At 46.1% G+C, this 13,697-nt stretch overlaps 1 protein-coding gene across 4 annotated transcripts in view; it reads left to right on the top strand.

Moving 5' to 3' along the window:
* Nucleotides 1-13,697, top strand: part of LOC127659124 (kinesin heavy chain-like) — a 50,033-nt gene that overhangs the window by 23,888 nt on the left and 12,448 nt on the right. For 2 of the 4 annotated variants that reach the window (XM_052148786.1, XM_052148788.1), the window contains exons 17-24: nt 176-293; nt 7,393-7,469; nt 8,058-8,167; nt 8,353-8,454; nt 8,633-8,693; nt 8,825-8,896; nt 9,145-9,249; nt 9,377-10,419. In XM_052148786.1, coding sequence (XP_052004746.1) covers nt 176-293; nt 7,393-7,469; nt 8,058-8,167; nt 8,353-8,454; nt 8,633-8,693; nt 8,825-8,896; nt 9,145-9,249; nt 9,377-9,769 — 1,038 coding nt within the window. In that variant the 3' untranslated portion in view covers nt 9,770-10,419. Of the gene's footprint in view, nt 1-175; nt 294-7,392; nt 7,470-8,057; nt 8,168-8,352; nt 8,455-8,632; nt 8,694-8,824; nt 8,897-9,144; nt 9,250-9,376; nt 10,435-11,267; nt 13,247-13,697 lie in introns of those variants that run through there. The other 2 variants (XM_052148787.1, XR_007972496.1) reach the window with 2 other exon arrangements.

Raw genomic sequence — 13,697 nt, 5'->3', positions numbered from 1 at the left:
AACAAAAAAGGCAATATGTTTGATCAACATGGACCCCTTTATGCTGCGATAAGGTCAATTGTGCTTTGTTCCAGTGTTAAATGACTGAATGAGATCAAATGTAAACCTCAGTTTTGTTTAGTCTTTATCAGGAGAAGACATTGGAATGTATGTGTTTGTCTTTTATGCATTCTAGCATCAGGCAAAGATCAAATCCCTTACAGACTACATGCAGAACATGGAGCAGAAGAAAAGACAGCTGGAGGAAAGCCACGATTCACTAATGGAGGAGCTTGCAAAACTGCACGCAGAAGGTCTGTATGATACACACACACATTTTTTGTAGTAATTACAAAGAGAGTGTTTTTCAGCCATTTGTTTTGTGTACCCCTACAGCTTCATTAGCAATGCTCATGTTCCTCTTCATCAACTCCAAATCAGAATTGTTTCTTTTCACTCAAATTATACTGAAAATCATTTAGCATTATTATTAAAATGGTTAAAACGTCTATTATTACAAAGACTTACTTTTAAACCAAAAACATTTGTTCCCCTTCTGTCGCTCTCTCCACGTTGTGTCAGAGAAGCGACACTAGGGGTCTCTCTTGAGCGCCGATATTCACCTCTGAACTATGAAAAAAGGCCAATGAGAGTTGGCAACCAGTATTTGCATGTCCCGCCCCCGGACATACTGGTATTTAAGCAGCGCAAATACGGGAGTTCATTCAGAAAATTTCTTCGGAGCCGATGGTCGTGTCTGCAACTGCTGCATACTACACACCGAGTTCCTGTCATCCCTCTGCTGCATAACTGTTGGATTCCACGGCGCACAACAGCGGCTTTCTCCTGTTTCCACGGCTGTGCATTCCTGCCCCTGGGTGCATCGACAGTGCAGATTTAAAAACTCTCACTAGTTTTTTCCCTAAAAGAGTGATTTTATTTAAAAGAGTAATTTCCTCTAAAAGAGCAAAACACAGCGGCGTTGAACGTCCTTTTAAGGACGCGTCTTTATAAAGATGCCCTTCCGCCCCGTGTTGTTTCTGGATGCGGTAGAGTGCTCTCTGCTTCCGACGGCCACAGGCGCTGTCTCATGTGTCTGGGTAGCGAACACACCGAGGCTGCGTTTGTGGATGGTTCATGTTCTCACTGCGAGAACATGACCATGACAACGTTGCGGTTGCGGCTTGCTTACAACCGTGAGCAAGCCACTCCAGCCGCCCCCGTATTGCTCCTTCTTCCCACAGGATTGAGGACGATGCGGCTGGCGATGGAGGCGATTTGGGGATGGCTGCGGTGCAGCTCGCCGGTACGCCCCTCGGACCACCCACGCCCCAGCACGCTCGTTGATTCCCGTCCGTGCTCGAGGCGGCGTCGACTCGCCTCACAGCCAGTCAGCCGACCCTCTTGCGATGGAAGCCGATGAGCTCGCCGCGACATCGGAGGGCGCGGCATCTGATGCAGAGGACTCCCCTGGGCTGCCGCCGGGCTTGCACGCCCAGGCTGAGGCTGACGCACAGATGTCCGACATGCTTTCCCGGGCAGCCAACAGCGTGGGCTTGGATTGGAACCCTCCATCCTCCCCACAGCCATCACGGCTGGATGACTGGTTCCTGGGGTCTGCGCGTCGCTCACAGCCTCGCCCCCGGTTCCGTTTTTCCCGGAAGTGCATGACGAGCTGACGTCTTCGTGGAGAGCACCCCTCTCCACTCGTCACACCGCCACAGGCTCGTCCGCCCTCGCCACCCTCGACGGCGGAGCGCGCCACGGGTACGCGGCGATTCCCCAGGTGGATAGGGCGGTTGCGATCCATCTATGCCCCGGTACCCCTACCACCTGGCGAGGTCGCCCCGTACTCCCTTCCCGGACCTGTAGAGCAACCTTCTCGCTGACAGCGAAGGCCTACAGCGCCACCGGATGCGCCGCTTCCGCCCTGCAAGCCATGGCTCTCCTGCAGGTCCACCAAGCCAAGGCACTTCGCAACATGCACGGGGGTGGCCCTGATCCCGACACGCTGCAGGAACTGCGCTCAGCGACCGACCTCGCCCTGAGAGTGACGAAGGTCACAGCGCAAGTGCTTGGGCAGGCAATGGCCACGGTAGTGGTCCAGGAACGTCAACTGTGGCTGAACATGGTCGAGATGTGTGAAGCCGACAAGACTCGCTTCCTCAATGCACCTTTCTCCCAGTTCGGCCTCTTCGGCGACACCGTCGAGGACTTTTCCCAGCAGTTCTCCACGGTAAAGAAGCAGACGGAGGCCATCTCTCACATCATGCCTCGCCGCAAGCCTGCCGCCACGGCCCATGCCCCGTCTGCTCGCCGAGGGCGTCCTCCCGTGGCTAGAAGACAAGCTCCTGCTCCGCCTCAACCCGGGCCCAGCTCTCAGCCCCAGCGTCGAGCAAACCGTGGGAAGCACACGGCCCCTGTCTCACGGACCCCCTCGAGGACCCGGAAGGCTCCCAGGCGCTCCTGAGACATCGCACCCAGAGTCCAAGAAGTTAGCTCCGGAGGTGGTAAGACCGCTCCGTCCCCCGGTGGAGGGCCGGGAGGAGAATCCTTTGTTTTTTCATTTGCCGCACCCCTTAACGGGGGCTGCGGTACCCAAATTCTCAATAAAAGAGCTATTTCCTTTGTCTCTGGGGCATATGGCCTGCAAATGCCGTTCTCACGGCACTCTGCTTTCAGGCCTCAACAGTCCCGGCTCCATGGACGCGGTGTCCCCGCCTTCAGCCCCACGACTGTTCCCCGGCCGGCCGGTTCAGACGAGTCCAGAGGACGCCAGCATCAGACCTCCTCCTCAGTCACGAACCCGCCCCCTGCCAGGTGCGCGGAGCAAGGTAAGTGCTTTGAGTTTATTCTCAGCACCAGAGCCTCGGGACGCCAAGTTGCCTCCCGACGCCACGTTACCTGTTCCGCACCGCTGCGAAGCCCCGCCGGGTACGTCCAAAAAACCCGTCCCTTTGGTGCCCCTAGCACGGAGTTTAGAGGTGTGACTTTCACTGCCCAACCCGTCACGCTGGCTGCACCGGACCATTCGACTCGGTTACGCAATTCAGTTTGCCAGGTCTCCGCCCCCTTCGTGGGCGTACATTTTTCCGCAGTACACGGCCAACATGCCCATTCCCTGCGCGAAGAAATCGCCTCCCTTCTATTAAAGGACGCGATAGAGCCTGTCCCTCCAACCGAAACGAAGAAGGGTTTCTACAGCCCTTACTTTGTTGTACCCAAGAAAGGCGGCGGCTAACAACCGATCTTGGACCTGCAAGTTTTCAATCGGACCTTGTCCAAACTCCCGTTCAAAATGCTCACCCAGAAACAAATTCTATCTGGTGTCCGGCATCTAGATTGGTTCGCAGCGGTAGACCTGAAGGACGCGTACTTCCACGTCTCAATTTGCCCTCGACATCGACCCTTCTTACGGTTCGCGTTCGACGGTCAGGCAAATCAGTACAAAGTCCTCCCCTTCGGCCTGTCTCTGTCCAAATTGGGTTGGGGCGCCGTGTGCAACGGGCGCGCAGCCGCAGGCCGGTGGAACCGAGGCCCGCTGCGCTGGCACATCAACTGCCTAGAGCTGCTGGCTGTTTTTCTGGCCCTGCAGAAGTTTCTTCCGTTAATTCGGCACAAACACGTCTTAGTCAGGACAGACAGCACCACGGTCGTAGCCTACATAAACCGCCAAGGCGGAGTACGCTCCCTCCACATGTCACAGCTCGCCCGTCGTCTCCTCCTATGGAGTCAGCAGCGACTGGAGTCACTGCGCGCCACTCACATCCCCGGCAACCTCAATGTGATGGCGGACGCGCTGTCAAGACAAAGCTTGCCCGGCGGAGAGTGGAGACTCCACCCCCAGTCAGTCCAGCTGATTTGGGACCGGTTCGGCAAGGCCCAGGTAGACCTGTTTGCCTCCCAAGAAACCTCCCACTGCCCGCTCTGGTATGCCCGGACAGAGGCTCCCCTCGGGGCAGATGCGCTGGCACACAGCTGGCCCACGGGGCTGCGCAAGCACGCATTTCCCCAGTGAGCCTTCTTGCACAGGTGCTATGCAAGGTCAGGGAGGACGAGGAGCAAGTCACTCTGGTAGCCCCCTACTGGCCTACCCGGACTTGGTTTTCGGACCTCACACTCCTCACGACAGCCCCTCCCTGGCGGATTCCCCTGAGGATGGACCTTCTTTCTCAGGGACGGGGCACGCTCTGGCACCTGCACCCAGACCTCTGGAACCTCCACGTCTGGCCCTTGGACGGGATGTGGTAGATCTAGCCAGCCTACCACTGACCATCATAGATACAATCAATCAAGCCAGAGCCCCCTCTGCCAGGCATCTCTACGCTCTAAAGTGGCGTCTGTTCGCGGACTGGTGTTCTTCCCGAGCCGAAGACCCGCAGAAGTGCGCAGTTAGGTCAGTGCTCGTGTTTCTTCAGGAGAGGCTGGAGAGGAGGCTGTCCCCCTCCACCCTCAAGGTGTATGTCGCCGCTATCGCGGCCCACCACGACACGGTAGACGGCAAGTCTCTTAGTAAGCACGACTTAATCGTCAGGTTCCTAAAAGGTGCCCGGAGGATAACTCCCTCCCGGCCTAACCTGTTCCCCTCCTGGGATCTCTCAGTCGTCCTTTCGGGCCTCCAGAGACCCCCCTTCGAGCCGCTTGACTCAGCTGGACTCAGGGCCCTCTCTCTCAAGACTGCCCTGCTGATCGCGCTCGCTTCCATCAAGAGGGTCGGGGACCTGCATGTGTTCTCTGTTAGCGACGCTTGCCTGGAGTTCGGTCTGGCAGATACTTTCGTGATCCTAAGACCGTGACCGGGCTATGTGCCCAAGGTTCCTACCACGCCCTTCAGGGATCAGGTATTGAACCTGCAAGCGCTGCCCCGGGAGGAGGCAGACCCAGCCCTTTCACTGCTGTGTCCAGTACATGCTTTACGTATTTATCTGGACCGCACACAGAGCACTAGACGCTCTGAGCAGCTTTCGTCTGCTTTGGGGGACAGCAGAAAGGGAATGCTGTCTCCAAGCAGAGACTCGCCCACTGGGTTGTCGACGCCATTTCCCTGGCTTATCACACCCAGGCCGTGCCCCCCCTTGCGGGTCCGAGCTCACTCCACCAAGAGTGTTGCATCCTCATGGGCACTGGCTAGGGGCACTGCCCTAGCAGACATTTGTAGAGCAGCATTTGTAGAGCAGCGGGCTGGGCAACACTTTTGCGAGATTCTACAATCTCCGAGTTGAGTCAGTATCGTCCCGTGTTCTCTCAGGTACCGAGCCCGTAGAACTCGGTGGCACGCCTACAATCTGACCAGGTGAATCGCTTGCACCTAGCGCCCTTCCCCCTAACCAGGGGAAACAGTGCGCCTTCATTCCCAGGAGGTCTCAGGTTTGGGACACTGGTCGATTCCTCCCTAGCCCTCGTGGGTCGCAGTTCAGTGGAGGAACTCGCTGACCCAAGCCACTGCGGGTACCGTAAGCTACCCTGTACTGGTATAGGTGCTCCACAGGTAAGGCCTCCTTCGGACTCCCCCTGTGTGTAACACCACGGTTCTGTCCCCTCTGGCGAGCTGACTCCCGTGTTTCCCTTAGGCAGTATGTTCCCCCCTCTATAGGCTGGATCCACCACCGCACCGACTTTTCCACATAGGCCCTAAGTCAGGCCTCTGATGGTTTTGCCACTTAAACTTGCCACCCCTCTCGGGTAGGCGTGGCCTCCGCAGGGTCTTCTCCGCCCTGAATAAGGGCTAAGACCCCCTTCCCTCAATGCGTGTAAGGGCCCCGGCCTAAGTTGCTCTATGTGAGAAACATAGAGAGAAAAGAGGCCTGGCCAGGCTTGGCCCGTTCCGAGGTTGGCGGCCAGCACCTTGTTCCCCCCTCCAGGGTAACGATAAGGAATCCTGGCTTAAATGGGGCATTGGGGAAGGGTACGTGCAGCCTGATACAGTTGGTCGTCCTGCACGTAAGAATACCTGCTCGCTCCTGTATCAGCAGTTCACGTACACGGCTCAGCGCGTGGCGCTTTTATAAGTGGACCCCTAGTGTCGCTTCTCTGACACAACGTGGAGAGAGCGACAGAAGGGGAACGTCTAGGTTACGTATGTAACCTCCGTTCCCTGATGGAGGGAACGAGACGTTGTGTCTCCCCTGCCACGTCGCTGAGCCGAGCCACTGTTGTGGCCGGACCATTTCCGGCTCCTCAGAAAAATCCTGAATGAACTCCCTTATTTGCGCCGCTTAAATACCCTTATGTCCGGGGGCGGGACATGCAAATACTGGTTGCCAACTCTCATTGGCCTTTTTTCATAGTTCAGAGGTGAATATCGGCGCTCAAGAGAGACCCCTAGTGTCGCTTCTCTGACACAACGTCTCGTTCCCTCCATCAGGGAACGGAGGTTACATACGTAACCTAGACGATACCGTGGGTGAAAAACAGACTTGAGTATCCTCTCACCGCTCCCTTTAATGAGACTTCTGAGCTTCTTTTTCTCAAGTGTTGACAGTTCTGAGGGCAATAATGAAGGAACTTTCTCCAAGAATGTCATTTGCAGTGTTTGTATGGTAGAATTCCATTATCATCGAAGCTTAATAAGTATGAAATATTGTATGAAAAAACCAAACACTTATCCATTTTGTTTTTTTTCCTTAAAAGGAACTGAATGTGTTTATGCATAAACTACCAAATGTCTCGAGAATAGTCGGGATTCATAATTTTGTGTCTTTTGACAGCCCGTGTATCATCCTAATTTAATAATAACATCATCATTTCTGTTTTATTGCCAGTTTAACTAAGAAAATGTCAAATCTTTCCAAGTCCCCCTGGAACCACCTTCCTTTCCTCTGTATTCCTGGTTGGGAATCGCTTTACTAAACAAAGAATCTGTTGCAAAAGTACTGTGCACTCAAGTAATCTGGTGAAAGCAGTAAAATTAAGGACAATATTTGCCTCTATTTGTCGCTTCAATGCCGTAGTGTTTAAAGATGCCGTGGATGTGTTTTTCTCATATGGATGACCCGGGTTTGATTCCCACTTGTGATTCCCACTTGTGCTCCAGTTTTCCCATCCTGTTTTCTGTCTTCACTCTTAATATTTCCTTTAAAATTGAGTTCAGAGATCGGGGTCAAATGAACCATTTTTTTTGGAAGTCATCATTTTAATACAATTAACCATTACTACAGTAATATGGTGTTAAAATAGTAACCATGTTTTAATTTCTATGATTTTACTACAAGATACCGCGGTGAAACTATGGTTACTGTAGTCAAACCATGGATAATTTTTGTAAGGTTAGGTTTAGGGGTAAACTCTAAATAAACACAATAAATTTGCTTCAGTGATGCTACTATACATAGTATATAGTATACTACACTTAGTGTAAATACAATCTATCAATATTTGCATTTCTCAAAGTTTTTTTTTGCTTTGCTCATATAGAAAAGATGCACGAGGTGTCAGTTCTGGATAAGGAAAAGGAACACATGAGCAGAATCCAGGATGCTGTGGAGATGAAGGTGATCAATGCCATTTTCTCCTCTAACCCACAATAACGTATGACTATTTATTGTCATCCATATTTAAGCTCTAGATGCTTCAGGTTTGTATGGAGTGGTGGTGGCGTAGTGGCAAAAGCACAGGGCTGTTAATCAGAAGGTCGTTGGTTCGAACCCCACAGCCACCACCATTGTGTCCTTGAGCAAGGCACTTAACTCCAGGTTGTTCCGGGGGGATTGTCCCTGTAATAATTGCACTGTAAGTCGCTTTGGATAAAAGCGTCTGCCAAATGCATAAATGTAAAATGTAAATGTAAATGTATTGACAATTCACATCACAAGATCACAGAAATCTACTGTATAGATACATTGGATGGTTTTTAATAGGAAAATAATGCCATTTTGAAAAACATAATTGAATGTTAGGTATAGCACATAAAAAAGCTTTCTGTATCTTATTTGTGGATGTCTTGCAATAAATTTTTGGACCACCATGGGTCCCCAGACACTTGGTTGATAACCCTGGCCCTAGAAAATTACCACAGACAGTGTCATATAAATGAGATTTACATAGTGAAATATATTAATGGTCTGTGTATTTGTATGTAGAAAGCCGTGGAACAGCAGATGGAAAGCCACAGAGTGGCTCATCAGAAGCAGGTCTCTCGTCTCCGAGATGAGATCGAAGAGAAACAGAGGATCTTGGATGAGCTGAAGGAGTAAGAGTTTTATCACAGTATATTTCTGCTATATATTCATTTGAAATTTTTTGCATTGAGGTTTAAAATGAATACTTTGCAATTGTTCCTGTATATCCACTTAGTATAGGTCAAAATTAACCCAAACGAATCCAAAATGACTCAGTTCATTCAATAATTCCCTGTCGTTCCCCATCTGATGTCAGTGTGAACCAAGCTCTTCAGCTTGAACACAAGCAGCTTATGTCTGACTATGAAAAGCTCAAACAGGAGGAACAGAAGAAGGATGAGAGGCTACAGAAGCTTGTGTGAGTCTACTGCTCATATTAGTAAAGTCATACTAAAACAGTTACCAAGAACCTCAGTAACAAGCAGTGACCGATTCAGTTCAATGCAGATGAGTTTGTTTGAAAATCATTTGTAGCTTCATGCCATTCAGTAAAGACATCGTTTGATCAAATTTATTATCACTTTTGTTATAATTAGTTTGTTTAATGAGAAGAAGGAGCAAGCCAAAGAAGATCTAAAGGGTCTGGAAGAGACTGTTGTGAGTTTGCTCTCTGTGTACAGTAGTTCATCAATCTTCAACATAACATTCAGCATCTGAACAGCTGTTCTTCTTGTAAAATATGCAACATTTATTTAAGATAAAGATTGTGTCGTTTTATTATCCTATAGGCCAAAGAGCTCCAGACTCTCCACAATCTGCGCAGGCTTTTTATCCAGGAAATCAGTGATCGAATTGGACGAGTGAGTTGTCAAACACTGAGTATTCCTTCTGTTTTGAACTCATTGTAATCTGAGTCTCATCAGGCAGGGGTTTGTGCAATTATTCTGTGGATAATAGCTGCTAGTAAAATGTTGCTAGTGATGCTACAAAACCACATTAATATGAATAAAGAAACACTCTTTCAGCCCTGTACAAATGGAATCAGTGGTTGTTGCTAGTAAATGTGAAATAAAATAAATGACATTGCTTGTTTACACTTGGTTTGTAGAGTGTGGAACTGGACACTGATGAATCAGGGGGAAGTCTGGCCCAAAAACAAAAGATTATTTTCCTGGAGAACAATCTGGAACAGCTCACTAAAGTCCACAAGCAGGTTTTTTGTATTTTTGACAACTTTAATATAGTAGTATAAAAGTAATAGGATAGGCTTTGAACCATAAATTATATAAATATAGCATTTCAGTTTCTGTCTATATTTTATCATTTCTATGTATCTATAGCTGGTACATGATAATGCAGACTTAAGATGTGAGCTGCCTAAACTTGAGAAGCGCCTACGTGCAACCACTGAGCGTGTGAAGATTTTGGAGTCTGTTTTGAGAGAGGCGAAAGAAAGTGCCATGAGAGAACGTAAGCGGTTCCAGCAAGAGGTGGACCGCATTGAGGAGGTCATCCGAGCCAAGAACCAGGCCAGGAGGAACCACACTGCACAAATTGGTCTGAAAATCCCCTGTGTGTGTGTGTGTGTGTGTGTGTGTGTGTGTGTGTGTGTGTGTGTGTGTGTGTGTGTGTGTGTGTGTGTGTGTGTGTGTGTGTGCGCGCGGATTTGCTTTCTTGGGACTAACATTCAAATACTGCACACTGTCATGTACATTACCAAGAAATATTTGTAGTTTCACTTTTTTGCACCAGTACAAAATGCAAATGACTGTTTAAAGAAGGAATTGATGTTGTACTATAGGCAGTAGGGGGCGCCATATACTTATTATTAACAATAATACTTTGTCTCCAGTTACCTGATGGCCAACTATTTGCATGCTTTGCTGCAGATGTCTTCCATATACTTTGCATAGTTCATACTTATGCAGGTATTTATGCATATAGGGTGAATACAGGTAAAGTGGCACTTTCCAATATTGTATTATTGCTGTTGTGTTATGGCAAATAGTTTAGCCCATCACACAATACCATTTTAAATAGCTAAACGTCTCCACTACACTATACAGAGGAAAAAATTAAGAAATGTTAAATACAAAAAACATTTTGCCCATTGTACCACTTGTATGCACCATTCAAGTCTGCATATTCAATTACATTAGATTCTATCTGTTTGAACTATTTCAGGAGCTATTGATCTGATATAAATATATTTCTTTTTGAACTGCACTGTTTCTTTTATAGCTAAGCCTATTCGTGCTGGACATCATCACCCAGTGGCTTCTGCCTCACAAGGCCACACTGTCAGAGGAGGTGTCTTTAGCCCACGACGACGCCACCATCAGCACCAACAGCAACAACAGCAGCAGTACCATCACAGGACCAAGTGAAAACAAGCCAAGTAAGTGCACTTTTTCTGTGGAAAGCACTGAAGTCTTTTCTGCTACAAAAATGTTATTACTTTCAAGTACTCATTTGTCTTTTAAATGCATTAAAAACTGGAATGTATTACTTTTTAATATTGTGAGACATCTGACATCTCACTTTGCTTTGGATAAAAGCAGCTGCTAAATGAATAAAGCTTTTCCGGGATACCAGCATATCTGACTTTACCAGACCACTAGATTTTTTCTGAATTCTCTCAGAGCTCAATTTCTGGATTCCTATCACACAGAGGTGATAGGAAAACTGTGATAGGAAAAAAATAATTGCTTTCCTTTCCAGGCATGTTTGTCATGCCTCTTAATTTGATGTTGGGACTTGATGGTGTGTTTATCTTGGGCATAGGTTGAGATTTATGGGGCAGTGTAGAAAACTGCAGCTAATTAGGTTTCATTAGCATGTGATACATCTGGGAACCACAAGTGACTTTAGTCGGAAAGTTGTGGTGTAGCATTAGTTACTGTGCCAACTATTTGACAAAGATGGAGCAACACAGTTGTAATAGCTACAAAGGATCTGTGCTGGCAAATGGTATGAGTCCTTGGGAAAGTCAGTGAATGATAGACAGTTTCTGGTGCCATCTGGCTTTCACTCAATTGTAGTCAAAGTTTATGGATCTAAGGTTAGGTTTTATTTTTGTATTTTTTTTCATTGTTTACCTTGTCATGAAAATGACTTCAGTCACATTCGGGATGGTTCAATCTCTGGTGAAATTATTTGAGCTATTTTTAAAAAAAATTGCACAGGATGCTTATCAAATAACATTTGTCTAACTTTTCCCATTTCCTACAGGGTAAAAAAATGAAAGGTTCTTTCCATTCCAATCATGTGCGGCATCAAGAGTATATCTTTTTCAGCTGTCCTTCCTTTTCAATGAGGAAAAATAACTACTGTCATCTTTTACTAAGACTCTCAAGTTAACTTGCTGTCCTTACCATGACCTCCACACATTCATCCAGTTTAAGTCGGCTACTGCCATCCATTTATTCATTAGCCCTGAATGGGAGATCTGAGATCTGTAGACTCTTCATGAATAAAAATTCACAGAAATGGGCAAACTCAGACCCATGCTCTGAGAGAAAGTGATAGTGTATTTTAAATAGAAGTGCTACTTCATATAGGTGCTATTTTATTGCTCGTTTCATGTTCTGACACTCACTCTGTCTTTCTTTTTCGCTCTTTGGCTTCTCTCTGCTCTGAGTCACTTTGTATTTAAAAAAAGTCTTCAATATTGGTATCACATTCTGATTATAGTAATTCAGCTCGTCTGTCATCATAGTTGCCAGGTTAGTTTCCATCAAAGGAAATTACAGTCTTGGAAGAAGAACATTAGAAGAATTTTTACACCCCCGGGAGTATTATTAGGGCCTTTCTGTGGTTCTCTTAATTGGCTCTAATTCTTTTAGTCTTAATGGCCACTGAGAACATGCAGTGACATGACTGGGGAATGTTGTTTAGGAACACATGCATTACTTTGAGCTTAATGCTGAGTGTTTAAATTATTTATAATGCTTTAATAATTGGAAAAACTTTCACTAGATGTTATTTTTTATGATGATTATTTATTTTTTTATACATTAAGCATTTAAATTGATTTGCTGATTTTAATATATTGACTGATATTGAATTTATGTCTTCTGAAGAGATCCAATCAGTTTTGGGTGAGATCAAACCAAAATGTAACTCCTTTTTCACTGTACATGTTGCCATTGCAGTCTCTAAGCACGATCATTATTTCAAGCTCGATTACACTTCCTAGTGCTTGACACACACACAGAGCACTAGATCGTGCTGTAATAAGAATCTGTTCTCACCCAAAACTGATTAGATCACCTCAGAAGACATTGATTAACCCACTGGAGTCGTATGGATTACCTTTATGCTGCCTTTATATGCTTTTCTGAGCTTCAAAGTTCAGATCACCATTCACTTGCATTGTATGGACCTACAGATCACATATTCTTCTAAAAATATTAGTTTGTGTTCTGCAGAAGAAATAAAGTCACACACATCAGGAATGGCATGAGAGTGATTAAATAAAGAGAGAATTTTAATATTAGAGTGAACTATTCCTTTAAGGAAAGCCAAAGTCAGAGACATTATAGCTGCACATCAAAATATCAAAACAATTTGAGATAGCAAATGACCCTGTTAAGAAGTTTACAGCTAATTCCATTTATAATATGCAACTTACATTATGTATTTAATAAAACTGTATAAAAGTTAGATTTTGATATTTCTCTAAGTACATGGCCTCTCCTGTCAAATTAAGTCTCTCTTACAGAATCACTGTATTCCCCCCTTTTTTTTCTTTAGAAGTTTTTTAATGTAAAGTGAACAGACACCATTCACCGTATCACCGGTGACTTATCAAGGTGTAGTGTTTTTGTATCTAGTACAGTGTTCTTGTTCTATGTGTGGTGAATTACTGTACCGCACACAGAATTTACAGACCTCCATCGAGTGTTTGTCTTCAGGTTCTTGTTTATCTGTGTTTTAAAGTTCTGTGCTATGAACTTTTACCTCAGCAGACAGTGTGATCATGGGAGCATCTGAAAATGAGATATCAGAGAACATGGACTAAAGGTGAAACTATAGGTGAAAGAATGAGCAACAAACATGGATTTGAAATGAATGTTTACAATTAATTAAAATATACCATGTGTTTTAGTTTCAGGGTTTCACTTTTAGAGTGTGACTCTCCTTATCAAATGTTGTTGAAACTGAAATAAATACATAAACAAATAAATAATAAAAAGTTTACTGAATGTATCCTGCACAATTTCTGTCTATCTCTGTATTTCTCTCTTCACATTCATTCTAACCTGACTGAGTTCTCTTGCAAATCTTTACTAAATTAGATTGATGGGTTATAATGCCAAACCTTCCCTATTGGATAACATAATGAAACATCCAGATTGGTGGGCACATAGTTTTGGGTGGTGACAGCTACAGGATATTCAACTCACCTCAGATCCCCCAGTAATTATGCTGTGGTTTATTCAAGCCAGATTTGGGATATTCCTACTTGATATCTCCAATCTCCGACCATAAAGGCATTCCATTGCCAGATGCTCGGAAGATGACATGTAAGGAAACAAAACTGCAATGCTCCCGTTAGCTGAGCAGATGTTAAACTGTAAACCCAAGTGATCAACAATGCTGCAACGCTAGTATTTGTGCTACAGGTGTACGGTTAAAAAAAGAGAGTTTTATTTGTTT

Source organism: Xyrauchen texanus, chromosome 18 (assembly GCF_025860055.1).
Source record: "Xyrauchen texanus isolate HMW12.3.18 chromosome 18, RBS_HiC_50CHRs, whole genome shotgun sequence".
In the NCBI taxonomy this organism is placed as follows: domain Eukaryota; kingdom Metazoa; phylum Chordata; class Actinopteri; order Cypriniformes; family Catostomidae; genus Xyrauchen; species Xyrauchen texanus.
Note: the sequence above shows the minus strand (reverse complement) of the source record. Positions and strands in the feature narration are given on the sequence as shown.